At 37.0% G+C, this 20,456-nt stretch overlaps 1 protein-coding gene across 2 annotated transcripts in view; it reads left to right on the top strand.

Moving 5' to 3' along the window:
• Corin (corin, serine peptidase) overlaps positions 1-20,456 on the top strand; it is a 256,203-nt gene that overhangs the window by 31,920 nt on the left and 203,827 nt on the right. For both annotated transcript variants that reach the window (XM_048784434.1, XM_048784433.1), the window contains exon 2: positions 3,406-3,550. In XM_048784434.1, the coding sequence (XP_048640391.1) occupies positions 3,406-3,550 (145 nt within the window). The remainder of the gene's footprint in view (positions 1-3,405; positions 3,551-20,456) is intronic.

Genomic DNA, 20,456 nt, shown 5'->3' with positions numbered 1-20,456 from the left:
TTTTTTTTTTATATTACTCAGATATATTACAATTATATATGTATATACATATATGTGTGTGTGTTTGTGTGTGTGTGTGTATTTATTTCTCAGCCATAAAAAAAGAAAAAAATTATGGCATTTTCCAGTAAATAGATGGAAATGGAGAATATTATGCTAAGTGAAATTAACCAAACTCAGAAACTCAAAGGTAAAATGTTTTCTTTCATATGGGGAAGCTAGAGTAAAATGAAGGACAGGGAGGGAAGGATAGGAAAATATAAAGAACCAATCAAATATAAATTAACAGATGAGCCAAAGAAAGTCTAATAGACTAGAGATTATAATTTGCTTCCTTGAAATATAGTTATATTATTTATGTATACATCTATCTTACAAGACTGTGAGCTTTCAAGGGATAATTGGTTTGAAATCATTGTTATATCCACCACTATACTTCATTTTTTGTTTTTCTGTTTTGGTACTGGGGATGAAGCTAGGGGGGCTTAACCACTCATTTAGTCAGCTATTTCACTGCTGCAACTAAAAGACCTGACCAGCACAACTATAGAGGAGCAAAGGTTTATTTGGAGGCTCATGGTTTCAGAGGTCTAAGTCCATGGATAGCTGACTCTATTCCTCAGGGCTCAAGGTGAGGCAGGACATCATGGCAGAAGAGTGTGGCAGGGGGAACCAGCCTTCAAGGTGATCAGGAAGCAGAGAGAAAGCCCACTGTCTGGCTATAAAATATGTACCCTATAACCATGCCTCCAATGAACCATTACCTCCAGCCATACCCTAACACTTCAGTTACCAGTTAATCCTTATCAGGGGATTAATTCACTAATGGGGGTCAAGACTCTCACAACCGAATAATTTCTCCTCTGAACCTTGAGCATTGTCTCACACATGAGCTTTTGGGAGATAACCTCACATCCAAATCATAACAACCACTGAGCCACATCCCTAGCCCTTTTTAAATTAATTTTTTTTTTTTGAGACAGGGTCTTGCTAAGTTGCTTAGGGTCTCTGTACGTTGCTAAGGCTGGCCTTGAATTTGTGATCTTTCTGCCTCAGCCTCCAGAGTTGCTGGGATTACTGGCATATACCACTGTGCCTGGCTTTCATCACTGTTCTTCTTATGATTATTAGGCATTCCTTATCTAATTGTTGAGGAAGTGAAGTTAGTTGATTCTTCCACGCTCTTAACCTTCAGTCCCATACTTGTTTTTACTGGGGAAATATTACCTACAAGACTCAAAGGGTACTGTCAATCTAATGTTGGTGTTGTAATCATTGTGCTATTGCAGATCTCATATTATATTGTGTCAATGTCAAGTCTTCTTGAAGATCAATTGTAAATTAATTCTAAATGATCTCACATTGGCTGATACCTTAAACCAGGTATACAGAGGGAATGAGCCAGGAAAGACATGAACCTAAGAAATCAAGTCCTTGCAAGCCAACATCCCAAGTTCTTTCAAATAATGTCTCTCATGGAGAATTCTTAAAATCACAGATGTTGTTACCTTTTGTGATAAACACTGCTTTAATGTGTGTCAGTGAACAAGTCTGATTCTGATGAAGGAGGAATAAAACAGAAATGGAGTATCGCCTGTGTGTGCCTTGCAACTTGGAAGGACCCATCAAGCTTGTCTTTGTGTTTCCTTTGCATTTCTTTGGGGAATGGTCATGGACTGTCCGGGAAGTTCTGACAATATTAGAGGACCATTGTGTTAGAATATCTTCTTGGTTATTATAAGGCTTTGCCTCAAAGGTCATTCCTTTTTTAAAAAGTTAGATATTTATTCCAGAGGAAGAACTAACAACACCAGGTAATGTTTGGGATAAGTTGATGATTGCTATGATTTGGTTATGAGGTGTTTGTTCTCAGAAGCTCATGGTGAGACAATGCAAGAAAGTTTAGAGGTGAAATGATTGGATTATGAGAGGATTAATCTAATTGGTGCATTAATCCTGTTAGAGATTAACTGGGTAGTAACTGTAGACCTGTAGGGTGTGACTGGAGGAGTTAGGTCACTCAGGGTATACCTTTGGGGTTTATATTTTGTTACTGGTGAATGGAGATCTCTCTCTGCTTCCTGATTGGCACATTCTGACCTCCTTTCCTGTTCCATACCTTTCTGCCATGACGCTCTGCCTCACTCAGGTCCAGAGCAACAGAGGTGGCCATCTGTGGACTGAGACCTCTGAAACTGATTCTCAAATAAACTCTTCCTCCTCTGTGTCGTTCTAGTCGGGTCTCCCAGTCACAGCAATGAAAAAGATGACTAAAGCAATGAAGGACGAGGGAGGAGTCTCTAAATTTCAGGAATGGTGGGGTTTCTGTGAACACACAGAGAGGTCAGGAGAGAAACTAGTTGGAGATAGAGAAATAGAAGAGATTAGTTTTGGTTCTGGACATGTTTAGAAGAGCTGCTATTGTCCACAAAGCACATGAACAGTGCAGTATAACTCCAAGGGAAGTTGAGGACTCAAGAGAGGCTCAGAAGAGAGTACGCAGAGGTGATAGCTCAAGCTTTCAAGCTGTCCGAGGAGAAAATGCAGAGTCAGAAGTTCAAGGGGGAATCATGAGACATGCTTTTACTAAGGGGTCCAGAGGAGTGGCTTATAGTGACTCAAAGCACTTTTAGAGCCATCTTAGACTTCTGATGAAATAGTTGCTGCCCTCAGCTAGCCTTTTCTAATAAACCAATCTCCTGACATAATTTTTGACAAGATATTGAACTAAACCCAATTTAACATATTTGACAAGAACTTTATCTGAACCATCACCACCCCATCATCTTCTCACAACAGGTGGGCTCAGGGGCACTGTGGACCACTGAGAATGCCCTTGGAGTTGCTAGTATTTAACTGGCAAACAGGACAGTCTCTTCCTCATGATTCAACTTGTCACTAAATATATGAAAAGTACTAGTTAACCTTGCTGAATTATTCATGTCCAAAAACTTTTTTCATCCAGATTTATACAGATTTGGGTTAGAACTAGTGAGACAAGTGAGAATGAAATCGGCTTATTGTCCTGTCTCCACCTATTCACCAGTATTTTATCATTGTATATAGAGTGTTTGCTTAAAGCTCTGGGTCAGGGTGAATTCTTGTCACATAATCCATAGTCTTTTGGAATGATGCAAACAAAAATTCAAATTGGAAAAATCAGTGAGCGTTCATCTGCTTTTGAAAAAAATGTTTCAAAAATAGGTGATTTTTGCTCTACCCACATACAGCTATTTGTTTATGAGTGTGATTTTGTGACTAACCTCATTTCACGCTCTTATGTACACTCAATAAAATCTCTTACGAATGTTGCTCTGAATGGATGACTATAATCTAAAATTTCATAGCACGCATTGGTTGATTTGTAATATTAAAACCATGTTTCATCTTCCTCTTTTACATTAGGTCTTGGGAGCTGATGACAATAACATGGGAAATGGCTGCTCACAGAAGCTGGCCACAGCTAATATCCTTCGCTTTTTGCTGCTGGTCCTGATTCCGTGCATCTGTGCGCTCCTTGTCTTGCTGGTGATCCTGCTCTCCTTTATTGGTGGGTGATACCATTATTAAAGAAATATTAAGTCAAAATTAAAATTAGAGTGATTTAGAAGAGTGATTTCTATGTAGCACTAAGATAACCTAATGTATCAAGTTAATAAAAAGATGGTCTGTGGATTATTGTAGGCAAAATATTCAACCACTGTAATCACTTTACTGGTAATTATTCTTAATACTAATCAATGGGTTAATTAGTACAAACCATTTTAAGGAGTGATTGCTAGGTGACACGCACATTGAAAGTCCCTGTAAACTCAAAGGCTATAGTTAGTTTTTTCTTTGGTGCTCACATTGATGTGGAGAAGATGACCTGAGACAAGACAGACTTTGTTGACGATAGGGCAGCAAGAGAAGGCTTCTAGGGGAGAAAGCATGTTAACATTTATAATTAAGTTAATAGAAATTCAGGTGACGTAAACAGAGAAAATAGCAAGTGCAAAAGTATAATCCCATGAATGATGGAACTGGACTTATGAAACTGGGCGAAAATTTAGCAGGAGTGTGAAATGCAGCTAGATTGACAAAGTTTGAATGACTCAGGAGCTTGCAGATCACACTACGGCATTTGGGCTTTAGCATCCAGAACATTGGTTTTTAAGCTCCATTCCATGGAACCCAGGTTCTAAGGAAGATTGCACCAATGTTTGCTTTGATTTTCATTTTTAAAAATAGAACTTAAGTACATACTCGAGATATTACATTCTAAATTTTAACCAAGCAGTGGCCAGCAACCAAGTAATAATATGTGCTGACAGGTTAATTCACAATTCACTTGTATTTGTATCTTGCTATCTCTCTTTAAATGAATTATACCCATAATTTGAAAGGTGAACTGTTGGAAAAAAACAGCAAACTATTACCATTGGTAGCTACCTAATGATATAAATTAGGATTTTTGAATGCATGCAATTAGATAAAGTAGAGAAATAAATGGCAGAATGATGCTGATCTAATTCCACTACTAATGATTTTTTAATTTTTATTTCATAAAAACTACCCATTATTTTCTCATTGATTGATTTATTTTCTCATTTATTGAATGAATAAGACATTAATGTCAGCAAAATAAAGCTCCTATTTATTTGTAGATATTAGAATCTTTTTTTTAAAAAAAAAACTCCCCCCTTTTTTTTAAATGGACACAGTAGCTTTATTTTTGTTTATTTATTTATTTTATATGTGGTGCTGAGGTTTGAACCTAGGGCCTCACACATGCAAGGAAAGTGCTCTACCACTGAGTCACAACCCTGACCCTGATATTAGAATCTTATATGTTATTTATATGAAAATAATACATTTGAGCTTTGTTATCCATGGAGAATTGGTTTCAAGACTTCCCTTGAACACCAAACCCCACAAATGCTCAAGTCCTCTGTGTAAAATAGCATATATATATACACACACACACACATATGAATTTATTTATATATGTATTATGCAAATACATGCGTATATATGTATATATGTATGTGTGTGTGTATATATATATATATATATATATATATATATATATATTTTGGTATTAGGGATTGAACCATATTATTAGGGAATAAGAATTTTTAAAAGTTTTGTGTGTTCAGTACAGATGCAGTTTTCCCCTTAGTATTTTCCATTGACAGTTGTTTGAATCTGAGGATGTAGAACCCATGGACAAGGAGGGCAGACTGTATTTATTTGCTGCAAAAGTGCTTGAAAATCACTGCCATGGGTGGTGAGTAACAATTGGAGGATGTTTCCAAGAGGAGAAATCTGATCATATTTGCATTTGCAAAAGGCGGTAGAACTGGATAGAAGGAAATGAAGGCAGAGAGCCCAGTGGGGTCTCTAGCTATGATCTAAGCAGAGGGTGATGAAAGTTTGAAATAAGGCATTGGTAGATTTAAAACAACATAAATAAAGATTTGCTGGGTTTTGGAGCGAGGGAGGGGGAAAAGTCAAAGCTGACTCCTGAATTTCTGGCATGGGTATCCAGATTGATTTTTAGTGTCATCTGTTAGTGTAGGAAGTAACGGTGGAGAAATCTGATACAGGTGGATGGAAGACATGTTGGAGGTTTGGTTTGGACTTACAGACATTGTGGGACAAGCAAATACAGTGGAATCAGGGTAAGTGCATTTATCCTGAATAAATTCGACAGGCGAGGCTAAGAAATGGAGGACATAAGAGTTCCAACATGTTGCTTCCTAAGGGAATTCAGAGAGAAACTGTGACCATGATATTTGGCTTATTGGAATTTAACTCACACCCTACTGTTGAGGTCTGAAGTGAGAGGCATCCAGGGAGGGAGCCTTAGGGGCAGTTAAGAACATGGGAGTCTCAGTGGTGGTGAACGCTGCAGGAATCTATGAACTGTAAGAGAAAACCTATTGATTAAAATGTGAGGGGCAAAGCTTTGGAGAATGCCAGCACTTCAGGGGTAAACAAAGAAAGGAGGGAACAAGAGATAAAGGAAGAATGGTCAGAGAAGAAAGAAAAGAATCTGGAAATACTGGATTTCACATAAGTCAAGGGAGGTAAGACCGAATTGGGTAACTAAGAAGGAAGATAGAAAAAGTGCCTCAGCCCAACCTCATGGAGTGTCCCCTGAGGTTGCCCAGTGTGTTTTCCTGGCCTCTCCCTCTGTAGTGCCAAGTGGTCTGCTCCCAGGCTAATGGCGGTAAACAGCCTGAAGTGCACCTCTGCTCTTCCTTTCTTCCAGGAGTCAACTCCCCTCCAGACTTGTCCTTTCTTCCCTCTCTGGTACCTCATGGTGGTCACTTTTAAAAATTTCATTCTGTGTTTGTACTTGTAATCTCTGGGAGGATGTATCTGGTAGTAGTTTTCTCAGACATACCACTGTCCTCTTTCAATGTTGAATTGTCATGACACTACCACAAACTCTGAAGAATATTTTCTTTCATTCTCACATCTTGTGCTAAAAACCTGTAGGACATTTTTAAGAGCCTTAGTGTTTAGAAGCTTCTGAACAGAGGGCAGAGAAGGGATGCTACCAGTGCTTTCTGTGGGTGATTTTTACTTACTAAATTTTAAAAAATTATAGCTTTTTGAAATATAATATATATATATATATATATTACACAATTCAACCATTTGAAGTATACAGTTCAGTGGTTTCTAGTATATTCAGACATCTGTAGAACATTTTCATGACCTCATAAAGAAACTCCTCTTTCCTCACCCCCTGGTCCTTGCGTAAACTGCCACTGACCTCTTTTCTGTCTATGAATTTCCCTCTTCTAGACATTTCCTATGACCATATGTGGTCTTTTTTTAATATTTATTTTTTAGTTGTAGTTGGACACAATACCTTTATTGTATATATTTATTTTTATGTGGTGCTGAGGATCGAATCCAGCGCCTTGCATGTGCTAGGCAAGTGCTCTACCATTGAGCCACAACCCCAGGCCCCCATATTTGGTCTTTTTGTGACTGGCTTCTTTAACTTCATGTAATGTTTTTAAGTTTCATGTAAGTGGTAGTATGTATCAATACTCCATTCCTTTGGATGGCAGAATAATATTCCTTTGTATAGATGTAATGCTTTTTGTTTTTTAAAATATACTCCTCAATTGATGTACATTTAGGTTATTTTCATTTTCTGGCTATTATGAGTTATCCATTATCCTGCTATAAATATTCATATAGTTTCTGTGTGGACATACATTTTTATTTTTCTTGAGTATGTATCCAGAATGGGATTTCATATTGCTTATATATAGGATTAGGAAGACTACTAATTTGTAACCAGGGCCTAAATTCTATTTTGTTTATACTTAGGTAAAGTTTAGAAAGTAGGAGAGTTTCCCCATGCATCTTTAAGGCATTCTTTTCATAAATTCTTTACCAAATGATTTGATATAGCCATATTGAAGTAATATCTGTCCAAAGAATAATTTCTTATTTTATAACCCAGATGTTTATTGCTATATTGAAGAATATGACCATTTTATATCTATGCTTTAAAAACCTCATTAAATTCTTCTTACTTTTAAAAATATCCTGTTTGTTTTGAGTTTGTCACTCTATGCTCTCTCCTGGGCACATGAGGGATGCTAAGGGGTCCTGAGATGCCAATTGTATACAAATAAAAGCGGGAGTTCATGCTTTGAAAAGGCAGAGATAATGATGAGAGGATTATTGATTAGGAAAAGATGATGAAAGCCTTACAAACAGATGGAATACGTGTCTGCAATTCATGTGTTTTGGCTTGTCCCTTGCATAAAATCAAGATGGTAAAGATTTCTCAAGATGAGCGTTGAGAATTTTGAATAATATTGTTGCAGCAGGGTCCAGAAGACAGAAGCAACACATTGTTTCTGACCCTAACCCCTCAACTAGAGCTACAAAAGTTTGGTTTAGTTTCATATTTCTAAACTTGACAGGCATTCAAGCTGTCTGTACGCTTCCAAAGATTTGGACTGTAAAGTAAGGAATCAGGTTTTTGAAAGGAGTTGAAAGGGAAGTAGAAAAGGAAGAAAGTTCACTATATGTAGGGTCTTGTTTCCTTGGTGACTGAAATGGTGATAGGACACATGACACAGAAGAAATGTGTAGCTTGGTATCAGAAGGTCTAGGTTTATGCTGTTGGTCTTCATTTACTGACATGTGACTTCAGATAAGAGGCTTCTCCTTCTCTTTAAGTTGGGAAATGATTCCATCATTTTACAGAATTCTTGTGAAAGTTAAATGAAATATTTGTGAAAATATTTTTTTTCAATTATAAAGTTTATTATGAAGGTAAAGAATTTGTTTTTATCTGCTTATGAAAAATTATTTTTAGATGATTCTTTCAATAGTCTTATTATAGTCAAATAACAACTGATTAATATATGTCTGTCTCATTTTAACTCTATCTATAAAAATTAAAACTTTGTACTGTGATTCATTGTTGTATTCATCCTGTAATCCACAAACACATAACCCCACAGCCAGTATATTATAATTGCCCATAAAAAAGCTAGGAGGAAATAAAACTGCCTGACTTTTGGATTTTCAATGTGATAGCAAGTTTTACTTGACTTTTATGCTTAGGACTGAGCCTGACTTTCATTGACCAAGTCATTTCTTATAAGAACTAAGCCTAGAGCAGTTTGAATTGCTATCACCTGACTGTACGTCAGCTTATGCCATGGGGACTGAACTGGTGCCTGCCCTGAATTTAATGTGTTGTATATAAAATATATATTACAATACAATAATGTATCGTGTATAAATACAGCCTATACATAAATGGTAAAACATAAACATATTATCATGTGATGTTTAAGGTAAAATCATTTTGATATGAAGAGCAATATTTAAAAGAAATAAAGTGGTAGCTATAAGTTGATGCTGTTCATTCCTTTAATGAACTTATTTTGAGTGCCTGTTCTGTGTAACACATTGGGCCGAGGCATTGAGCACAGCATTCAATAAAGCCCCCTGCAGGGATTGCACAATTCTCCAAGGGAGGAAGGCATTCAGCATGATCACACTGCAATGTGAGCTGATGGCGAGAACTGAACCTGGGCTGAGTGAGGGATGCCTCCTGGAGGAAATAACACTTTATTTTTTAATTCTTTTTTTTTTATTAGAATAGTAAAGTTGTACATAATGGTGGGATTTGTTGTTACATGTTCATACATGTGCACAAAATAAGAATTTGGAAGTTAGTCTTTGGAGCCAGGGCGACTCCCAACAATGTGTATTGGAACAAGGCTGAAATGAGGAAGCTATGCTTTCTCTCTGTTTACATCCATTTTTGATGAGCATGTTCTTTGTCGCTTGGCACGGGCCATGCTGCCTTCTCTCCAGGTGTGCTATCCAACTAGCTTGCTCCAACAACTAGCTTGTTGATCACTCCTTGCTTTTTTTTTTTTTTAATTTTTTATTGTTGGCTGTTCAAAACATTACATAGTTCTTGATATATCATATTTCACACTTCGATTCAAGTGGGTTATGAGCTCCCATTTTTACCCCAAATACAGATTGCAGAATCACATCAGTTACACATCCATTGATTTACAAATTGCCATACTAGTGTCTGTTGTGCTCCGCTGCCTTTCCCATCCTCCACCCTCCCCCCTCCCCACCTCTCCCCTCCCCTCCCCTCCTCTCTCTCTACCCCCTCCACTGTATAACCCTGAGGGTCTCCTTCCATTACCATGCAATTTCCCTTCTCTCTCCCTTTCCCTCCCACCTCTCATCCCTGTTAAATGTTAATCTTCTTCTCCTGCTCTTCGTCCCTACTCTGTTCTTAGTTACTCTCCTTATATCAAAGAAGACATTTGGCATTTGTTTTTTAGGGATTGGCTAGCTTCACTTAGCATAATCTGCTCTAATGCCATCCATTTCCCTGTAAATTCTATGATTTTGTCATTTTTTAATGCAGAGTAATACTCCATTGTGTATAAATGCCACATTTTTTTTATCCATTCGTCTATTGAAGGGCATCTAGGTTGGTTCCACAGTCTTGCTATTGTGAATTGTGCTGCTATGAACATCGATGTAGCAGTGTCCCTGTAGCATGCTCTTTTTAGGTCTTTAGGGAATAGACCAAGAAGGGGAATAGCTGGGTCAAATGGTGGCTCCATTCCCAGCTTTCCAAGAAATCTCCATACTGCTTTCCAAATTGGCTGCACCAATTTGCAGTCCCACCAGCAATGTACAAGTGTACCCTTTTCCCCACATCCTCGCCAGCACTTGTTGTTGTTTGACTTCATAATGGCTGCCAATCTTACTGGAGTGAGATGGTATCTTAGGGTGGTTTTGATTTGCATTTCTCTGACAGCTAGAGATGGTGAGCATTTTTTCATGTACTTGTTGATTGACTGTATGTCCTCCTCTGAGAAGTGTCTGTTCAGGTCCTTGGCCCATTTGTTGATTGGGTTGTTTGTTCTCTTATTGTCTAATTTTTTGAGTTCTTTGTATACTCTGGATATTAGGGCTCTATCTGAAGTGTGAGGAGTAAAGATTTGTTCCCAGGGTGTAGGCTCCCTATTTACCTCTCTTATTGTTTCTTTTGCTGAGAAAAAACTTTTTAGTTTGAGTAAGTCCCATTTGTTGATTCTAGTTATTAACTTTTGTGCTATGGGTGTCCTATTGAGGAATTTGGAGCCCGACCCCACAGTATGTAGATCGTAGCCAACTTTTTCTTCTATCAGACGGCGTGTCTCTGATTTGATATCAAGCTCCTTGATCCATTTTGAATTAACTTTTGTGCATGGCGAGAGAAAGGGATTCAGTTTCATTTTGTTGCATATGGATTTCCAGTTTTCCCAGCACCATTTGTTGAAGATGCTATCCTTCCTCCATTGCATGCTTTTAGCCCCTTTATCAAATATAAGATAGTTGTAGTTTTGTGGATTGGTTTCTGTGTCCTCTATTCTGTACCATTGGTCCACCCGCCTGTTTTGGTACCAGTACCATGCTGTTTTTGTTACTATTGCTCTGTAGTATAGTTTGAAGTCTGGTATCGCTATACCGCCTGATTCACACTTCCTGCTTAGCATTGTTTTTGCTATTCTGGGTCTTTTATTTTTCCATATGAATTTCATGATTGCTTTCTCTATTTCTACAAGAAATGCCGTTGGGATTTTGATTGGCATTGCATTAAACCTATAGAGAACTTTTGGTAATATCGCCATTTTGATGATGTTAGTTCTGCCTATCCATGAACAGGGTATATTTTTCCATCTTCTAAGATCTTCTTCTATTTCTCTCTTTAGGGTTCTGTAGTTTTCATTGTATAAGTCTTTCACCTCTTTTGTTAGGTTGATTCCCAAGTATTTTATTTTTTTTGAAGATATTGTGAATGGAGTGGTTGTCCTCATTTCCATTTCAGAGGATTTGTCGCTGATATACAGGAATGCCTTTGATTTATGCGTGTTGATTTTATATCCTGCCACTTTGCTGAATTCATTTATTAGCTCTAATAGTTTCTTTGTAGAGCCTTTTGGGTCTGCTAGGTATAGAATCATATCATCTGCAAATAGTGATAATTTAAGTTCTTCTTTTCCTATTTTGATGCCTTTAATTTCTTTCGTCTGTCTAATTGCTCTGGCCAGTGTTTCGAGAACTATGTTGAACAGAAGTGGAGAGAGAGGGCATCCCTGTCTTGTTCCAGATTTTAGAGGGAATGCCTTCAGTTTTTCTCCATTCAGAATGATGCTAGCCTGAGGCTTAGCATAGATTGCTTTTACAATATTGAGGTATGTTCCTGTTATCCCTAGTTTTTCTAGAGTTTTGAACATAAAGGGATGCTGTACTTTGTCGAATGCTTTTTCCGCATCTATCGAGATGATCATATGGTTCTTATTTTTAAGTCTATTGATGTGGTGAATAACATTTATTGATTTCCGTATATTGAACCAGCCTTGCATCCCAGGGATGAATCCTACTTGATCATGGTGTACAATTTTTTTGATATGTTTTTGTATCCGATTCGCCAGAATTTTATTGAGGATTTTTGCATCTAGGTTCATTAGAGATATTGGTCTGTAGTTTTCTTTCTTTGAAGTGTCTTTGTCTGGTTTAGGTATCAGGGTGATGTTGGCCTCGTAGAATGAATTTGGAAGTTCTCCCTCTTTTTCTATTTCCTGAAGTAGCTTGAAAAGTATTGGTATTAGTTCCTCTTTAAAGGTTTTGTAAAACTCTGCTGTATACCCATCCGGTCCTGGGCTTTTCTTAGTTGGTAGTCTTTTGATGGTTTCTTCTATTTCCTCAATTGATATTGGTCTGTTTAGGTTGTCTATATCCTCCTGACTCAATCTGGGCAGATCATATGACTTAAGAAATTTATCTATGCCTTCACTATCTTCTAATTTATTGGAGTATAAGGATTCAAAATAGTTTTTGATTATCTTCTGTATTTCTGAAGTGTCTGTTGTGATATTGCCTTTTTCATCCCGTATGCTAGTAATTTGAGTTCTCTCTCTTCTTCTCTTCGCTAGCATCGCTAAGGGTCTGTCGATTTTGTTTATTTTTTCAAAGAACCAACTTTTAGTTTTGTCAATTTTTTCAATTGTTTCTTTTGTTTCGATTTCATTAATTTCAGCTCTGATTTTAATTATTTCTTGCCTTCTACTTCTTTTGCTGTTGTTTTGCTCTTCTTTTTCAAGGATTTTGAGATGAAGTATGAGATCATTTATTTGTTGGTTTTTTCTTTTTTTAAGGAATGAACTCCAAGCAATGAATTTTCCTCTTAGAACTGCTTTCAATGTGTCCCATAGATTCCGATATGTTGTGTCTGTGTTTTCATTTATCTCTAAGAATTTTTTAATTTCCTCCTTGATGTCTTCTATAACCCATTGATCATTCAGTAACCTATTGTTCATTCTCCAAGTGATGTATGCTTTTTCCTTCCTTCTTTTATCGTTGATTTTCAGTTTCATTCCATTATGATCAGATAAGATGCATGGTATTATCTCTACTCCTTTATATTGTCTAAGAGTTGCCCTGTGACATAATATATGATCTATTTTTGAGAAGGATCCATGTGCTGCTGAGAAAAAAGTGTAACTGCTTGATGTTGGGTGGTATACTCTATATATGTCAATTAGGTCTAGGTTATTAATAGTGTTATTGAGTTCTATAGTTTCCTTATTCAACTTTTGTTTGGAAGATCTGTCCAGTGGCGAGAGAGGTGTGTTGAAGTCTCCCATGATTATGGTATGGTGGTCTATTAGACTCTTGAACTTGAGAAGAGTTTGTTTGACGAACATAGCTGCACCATTGTTTGGGGCATAAATATTTATGATTGTTATGTCTTGTTGGTGTATGGTTCCCTTAAGCAGTATGTAGTGTCCCTCTTTATCCCTTTTGATGAACTTTGGCTTGAAATCTATTTTATTTGATATGAGTATGGACACTCCTGCTTGTTTCTGAAGTCCATATAAGTGATATGATTTTTCCCAACCTTTCACCTTCAGCCTATGTATGTCTTTTCCTCCTGTAGGCAGCATATTGTTGGGTCTTGTTTTGTGATCCATTCTACTAGCCTGTGTCTCTTGATTGGTGAGTTTAAGCCATTAACATTTAGGGTTATTATTGAGATATGGGAGGAAATAGAAAATAACAATGAAAACCAACAGTGGGAGGTAGGACAGTAAAGGGGGGAAAAATAATCACTCCTTGCTTTTTGAATTGCTCGTAAATTTTGCCTTCATTTTTCTCCCCTTCTGGTGTTTCTTTTATCTCTCTGGCTGCTCTTTCTTTGTTTCCTTGAGTTCGTATTTCTTGGCGTACCCATTGAATGTCAGTCAGGGTGTCTGTCCTAAGCTTTCCTCACTTAAAACCCATACTGCTCATGACAATGCCATCTATTCCCATCACTTCATTCATCATTCATAAATTCAACAAATAATTATTGAGGCCTGCGCTGGCACTAGGCAGTCTGTTGTAGGCTTGAAACACAGACATGCATAAAACCAATAATTCCACCGGGTGCCTATTGCTGCAGTATTAGCAGTGTGTGCGCCAAGAGTGCAGTGGGGATGGGCAGCTTTACAGCGGGTCTGGCGAGGCATTCTGGAGGAAATCTTTAGCTTGCTCCAGATTTGGGCTTTTGTCTCCTTAAATGTTTCACAGTCATTTTAAACTCAACGAATATATAACATTAGCAACAAAAATAAGCACCTACAGATCTATTTTTCATTCCCTAGTGTCTACTGCATCAGTCAGGATTGTCTAGGCTCTGTTGTATAATAATAACAATAGAAAATCCCCAAACACCAGTGGTTTAAAAAGAGCCAATGTTCATTTGTCACTTACGCTATAGGTCCTTTGCAAAGTGCATGAGTATGTGCTGCGTTAGGTCCCTCAGGGACCAAATGGGTGGACCAACCCCCATCCTGAACCTTTGCAGCTATTGTGCCAAAGCTCTGGAGGGTCTTGCATCAGAGATTAATGTCTCCATCTAGAAGTTATAAGTTTTGCTTATGACTTTGAATCCATTGCAAGGCCCCACCCAAGAGGCCAGAGTACAAACCCTGCATAGGTTCCACTAGAATGGGGAAAATTGAAATATCTACTAATTAGTACTGCACTAATGATGCACACATTTATCACAGATGGGAGTGCCTTATTTAATCCATTCAAACCAGAAATCCTGAAAGGTCCTTTGACCCTTCCCCTCATGTCCCTATGGTTTTTGCTTCTGAAAGATCTCTCCCAAATGCTCTTTGTCCTCACTGCCTTTTCCTGGGGCAAGGCTTTCCTCTTTTCTCATTTGAACTATTACAATACGCTTCTATCTTTCCTTTGGACTTGACTCCTTTCAATCCTCATCCTGCTGCCACAGGGATATTTCTAATAATGCTCCACCCCACTTAAGACACCTCAAAAGTGCTTTGGTACAAGATCAATTCCAAACCCTGAACAAGACCCATCTTTCATATCTAGCTTCCACTATGTCTCCGGCTTTTTCTCTTAGGGTATTCCCTGTGGGATAGCCATGTTTAATTACTTGCTGATAGGATTTTCTATATCTTTTGCTTTTTGTTCTATCTAGAAAGTATTCCATTCCCTACTTTTTTTTCTCCCTACTTCCCCCCACAAATATTTTGCTCAAACCTTGAAAATCTGCAATTATTTTACAAGATTCATAGCAAGGATACTCTCCTTTATAAAGCTTTCCCAAATTTCTCAAATGGAACGATGACTACTTCTCTACTTTTTCCCACCAGATTGTCATATGCACATCATTCTCAAAGCACCCACAGCGTGGCTTGTATTTTTTAATCTTGATGGCTAGCACCTTTTACTAAATTTGGCATTCTCTGCAGAGAGCAAGTGTGAATTCCTGGCACATAAGCAATGCAAAGTAAAAGTGGGACACATGGCTAAGGATACAAAGATAAGGAATTAATTTTAAAGCCACATTATAGGAAGATAAATTCTTTAAGCATATAGTAGTTGATGTTTTTTAAAAACAATATACTTCGTTCCAGAGTAAGAAGTGCGTTTCAATGTATCTGTATGTGTTATGTCCCAACTCAATTCTTGGGCAAGTTAATTACCCTTCATAAACTTCATATGCTTTCTTTCTAAAACTCTGTGAAGAGAGATTAATTATATTACCTGTTTCATAGGATAGTTGGAAGTTCAATTCAGTTGATGCCTGTAGAGAAGGTGCTTAGCAGCCTGTATAAGTTTCCTTGTTGCTGCTGTAACAAATTACCACAAACTTGGTAGTTTAAAAGACAGATTTATCATCTTATAGTTTTGAAGATTAAAGTCTAAAATGGGTTTCACTGGGTGAAAATGAATGTTATCTTTTGGAGGTTCTAGCGGACAATCCATTTCCTTGCTTGTTCTAGCTTTTAGAAGTTTCCTGCATTGCTTGCCTTGTGACTTTCCATCTTTAAAACATGTTCCATTAAATCTCATACTTTATGGTTCAGACACATAGTCCCTCATCTCCATCTTCTGCTTATAAAGACCCATGTGGTTACTTTGGGCTTAGATCAGTAATGCAGGATAATTTCCCCATCTCGATATCCTGAATTTAATTGCACCTACAGTATTCCTTTTGGCATGTAAAGTGTGAAAAATAACATATTCACAGGTCTTGGGAATTAGAACATGGACATTTCCAGGGGAGCATATTTCTGCCTACTGTAGTGCCCAATATTCATTGTAAGGGTTTGCTATAGTTAGCTATTATTAGAATTATAGACTTTAAATTGTTTTTGTTAAAGAGCTGAAACGCTCTTTAGCCATACAATCTTGATATAATTGGCCTTCTACTAATAACTTGGCATAAAAGAGACATGATTATCTTATTCTAAAAGTGGATTAAGTGGTTCACTTTTGAAAATTAGCTATTTTATGATACAGGGATGCACTTACAATAAAAGGATATTACTATTTATTTAAGAGTACTTTAGCAGCCCTAAGGAAGACAATTTTACTAATACTACTATCATTATGTAGTAATGACTAACAGTTATTAAGAAATTACTATGTGCCAAGATCCATATCAAGTATTTATATAATGTCTTGAATACACATATATTTTATAGTTGTACATAGATACAGATATATAGATGTAGCTAGCCCCAGGTGGGAAGTACTTTTATCTTCTTTATTTCATGGCAGTTGAGAGTTTATCTAAAGTTTCAGAGCTGGTAAATGGTAGAGATGGAATTTAAATCCAGGTGATCAGGCAGCAGGACTTGTACTCTTAACCACAGTGCCATAAAAATAGGAATGTAGAAAAGGATGTGGTCCCATTAGAAGAATGAACACTTTATTCTGGGCTAATAGCTCTCACCATTTTCACATAGCTTATCATGGGTGCAGGTTGATAGTGTTTAGTCTTATTGAATTTTAGTTTTTGTGTTTAAAAAAATCATAAGCCAGGTGTGGTAGCGCACACCTGTAATTCTAGTGATTTAGGAGGTTGAGAGAGGAGGATCTGGAGTTCAAAGCCAGCCTCAGCAACGTATAAAGGTCCTAAGCAACTCAGCAAGACCCTGTCTCTAAATAAAATACAAAATAGGGCTGGGGATGTGGCTCAGTGATCAAGTGCCCCTGAGTTCAATTCCTGGTAAAAAAAAAAAAAAAAAAAGCATAATAGATGATGTCAGGAGTTGGTCAGTGTCCAGAGATGCTTAAAAACAAATTTTTCCGAACTCTAGATAGGGTAGAGGGGTGGGAGGGGAAGGGAGGAGGCATGGGGTTAGAAATAATGGTGGGATGTGATGGACATCATTATCCAAAGTGAAGACACGAATTGGTGTGAATATACTTTGTATACAACCAGAGATATGAAAAATTGTGCTCTATATGTGTAATAAGAATTATATTGCATTCTGCTGTCATATATAAATAAAAAATTAATTAAAAAATAAATAAAAATTTTAAAAAAGAAGTGAATAAAACACACACACAAAAGAAATGACCTCAACTTTTTTTTTAAAGAGCCGTGTGCAGTTGTAAACTATCTGCTCCTCAGCTGCAGCACTATGGCTTGTACACTGACTGTCCAACCATTAACTCCCCAATCTTCAGTAGAAGGCTCACATTCAACAGCGGAGTTGAAAAGGGAATATACTCCATTTTGGGTTACATAAAAAGAAAGGCAGGAATGGCCATAGGTGGAAAGATTTGAGGGAAGTGGAGAGTTTGGTGAGAAATAATAAATAGAAACTATAGATGACCAGACCCAAAGCTCAATCCCCACCCAAACCCAAGAAATATTATTGGGAGCTGGGAACCTCTATATGTAAAAGGGTGTTTCAGTCTGTTACTTATGTCAAAAAGGCAATTTTAAGAACCTGGGCAGCTTGTAAGAATCTAGGTCACTGATATGAATATACCTGACATGAAATGCAAAAGAAATGAATGTCATTTTTTTTCCCAGAAAACAAATATCCCCCCCCCCCAAATTTCTCAGGGAACTCATGCTTTTATTTATTTTTTTTGAGTTCAGGCTGTTGAAAACATGTCCCTCCCAAAATATACTTTAAGAACATTAGTTATGGCAACTGTCATATATTATCCTTTCATCAATCCTGCCAAATAGCTTTGATACATAAAATTTATGAACAAGGAAACTGCCTTTTCTTTTTTAAAAAAAGGTGTTATGCAAGTCAATGTTTTCTAAAAAAGTCAGTGTTTGAAAGGATTTCTTAAGGTAAACAAATGTTATTAACACTTTCATCACTGTGGCTGGGCTAAAAAGATGAGGGCAAGATTACTAAGAAGGCCAGTTATTATAAGAACAGCTGTTGAACTCATCTTAAGAGAGTTACTCAGGGGTATAAACGTGAGGAATTGGCATTTGTTAAAAGTAGGAGACAGACTTGGATGCCTACTCATGTTTAGCATAAGTCATTTTGATGGGCTTTAAATATTCTTGAGAGCCACATTAGCAGAAATATCACGTTATTTGAGAAATATTTTTATGCTAAAATAAGCAAGGAAGAGAGAAATTGAAAAATGGAAGAAAATAGAATCATATGGAATTGATTAGTAAATTTTTCTGAATGAATGAAATTTATTTTGTTTAGTAACGAAGCCTATCACACCTATTAATTTTTATCTAAGATAAGTTCTAAGAAATTTGAAAATCAAAAACAATTAAGAGATTTCTTCATTTCACCTTCTCCATTTGCTTTTTACTCACAATCATGGAGTTTAAAGAGTGTCACCTGCATCTGATGGTCAGGACTCAGTTTTTGTGCCCAGCGTTTTATTTAGAATCCTTTGGCAGATGAAACTGTTGACCATAGTTAGCTAGAAAACAGCTGCTTTTCTATTTTGATTTGGAGTTTAATGTTTTCCAAGGGTCAAGCACATGTAGAGAAATTTTTTCCACAGACAGATATTAAATATTTTATTTATATTTCTTTTGCTTTTAATGGTCCATGGGACTACTTAGAAAAGTGAGAGCCAATTAAAGCATTGACTGTGAATGTTTTTAGGGGGAAAAATTCTCCCTTGGGTGTATATGAATGGGTCAATATCACATTCATTTATTTTCGTTGACATTCCCAGCTACAGTGCTATATTATGGAAATACAATCTGCTGTCTATTTTGACTGAGTTAAAAATATGTAAGTTATATTTTGTGTATATATATTCTGCAAAAATACATTCTATTTTCAGGCATAACTAAAAATAAAAAATAAATATATTAAAAATGCATGAGCTCTTTCATAGTTTTGAAACGTTTCTGCCTAAAGACAAAGCTAGGTGATTCTCAATAATCTTAGTTGTGGGTCTTTATTTTGTTGACTCATAGGTGGATACCTTGAGAAAGTGACCAGTTAGTAATCCTTGTTTAATGAGTATTTTTTATTTCATATAATTATATTTTATAGCTTCAGGTCAAAGATGAGAATAATTTACTTTCTCCTTTAACTTTGTGTTGTAATGAGAGGTTTCTTGTTTGTTTGTCTCTCTGACATAAGTCTTGGTAAATATCTGAGCCCTATTCGTTTCTCGTTTCTTTTAAGGCTTGCTCCCTAAAATTTAGTGCCAACTATGAGAAAATATAAGGCTGAAAACCAGCAGGTTTGTTGTGTCCTTTAGTGGCAGGTGCAGTATGGACATAGATGAGTATGTGTCCTGGGTCACAGTAGCATATAGTCATGGGTGGACCTGAGAAGCTGAGAAAGCAGGAAGGAAGCACTGTGAGAGTTACTATGGTTCATCTGTGGTGCATCCCAGATGAGGGAGAATTGTCCTAAATTCTTTGGGCATCAGCTAGCCTAGATGGGAGACTCTATCTCTAAACCTGAGTTCTCAATAAAACCACAGTTTCCATATGGGTAGTGTCACTTGAGGTGCAATAGAACCTCTACTCGTGGTCCTCATGAAGGCAGGAGGAAGCTACAGTGACCGTCTTGCTTTTTGTGTTTGCCTGGGTAGAAGGATACATGGGGAGGTAGCTCTAGCATTTTTGTTTTTTAATTATGTTTTTATTAGTGCATTAGAGTTAAACATAATAGTGAGATTCATTATGATATGTTAATATATGCACATCACATAATTTATTCCATTGCATTTCCCTTTCCCTCCCATAACCCCCCATCTCCTTCATGTACTCTACTGTTCTTCCTTTTTTTAATTTGTTTAAATTGATACATTAGAATTCTACATAAAGGTGGAATTCATTGTGATATATTCATACGTACCCATGGCATAATGTGGACGATTTAATTTCCTGGTACTTCCACTTTCCCTCCCCTCTTCCCTCCCCTAGGATCCCCTTTTTTCTTTTCTGTTCTCCCTTCTCTCTTTGTGAGATTGCTTTTTTTTCCCTTTAAACTTTCTTTGTTCTCTCTACCTTCCGTTTTTGAGAGAAGACATTCAACCTTTGACATTGAGAGTCTGGCTTATTTCACTTAGCATGATGGTCTCTGGTTTCCATCCACTTGTCAGCAAAGAACACAATTCCATTCTTTTTTTAT

The sequence above is a fragment of the Marmota marmota genome, unplaced genomic scaffold (genome assembly GCF_001458135.2).
Source record: "Marmota marmota marmota unplaced genomic scaffold, marMar, whole genome shotgun sequence".
Classification (NCBI taxonomy): Eukaryota; Metazoa; Chordata; class Mammalia; order Rodentia; family Sciuridae; genus Marmota; species Marmota marmota.
Note: the sequence above shows the minus strand (reverse complement) of the source record. Positions and strands in the feature narration are given on the sequence as shown.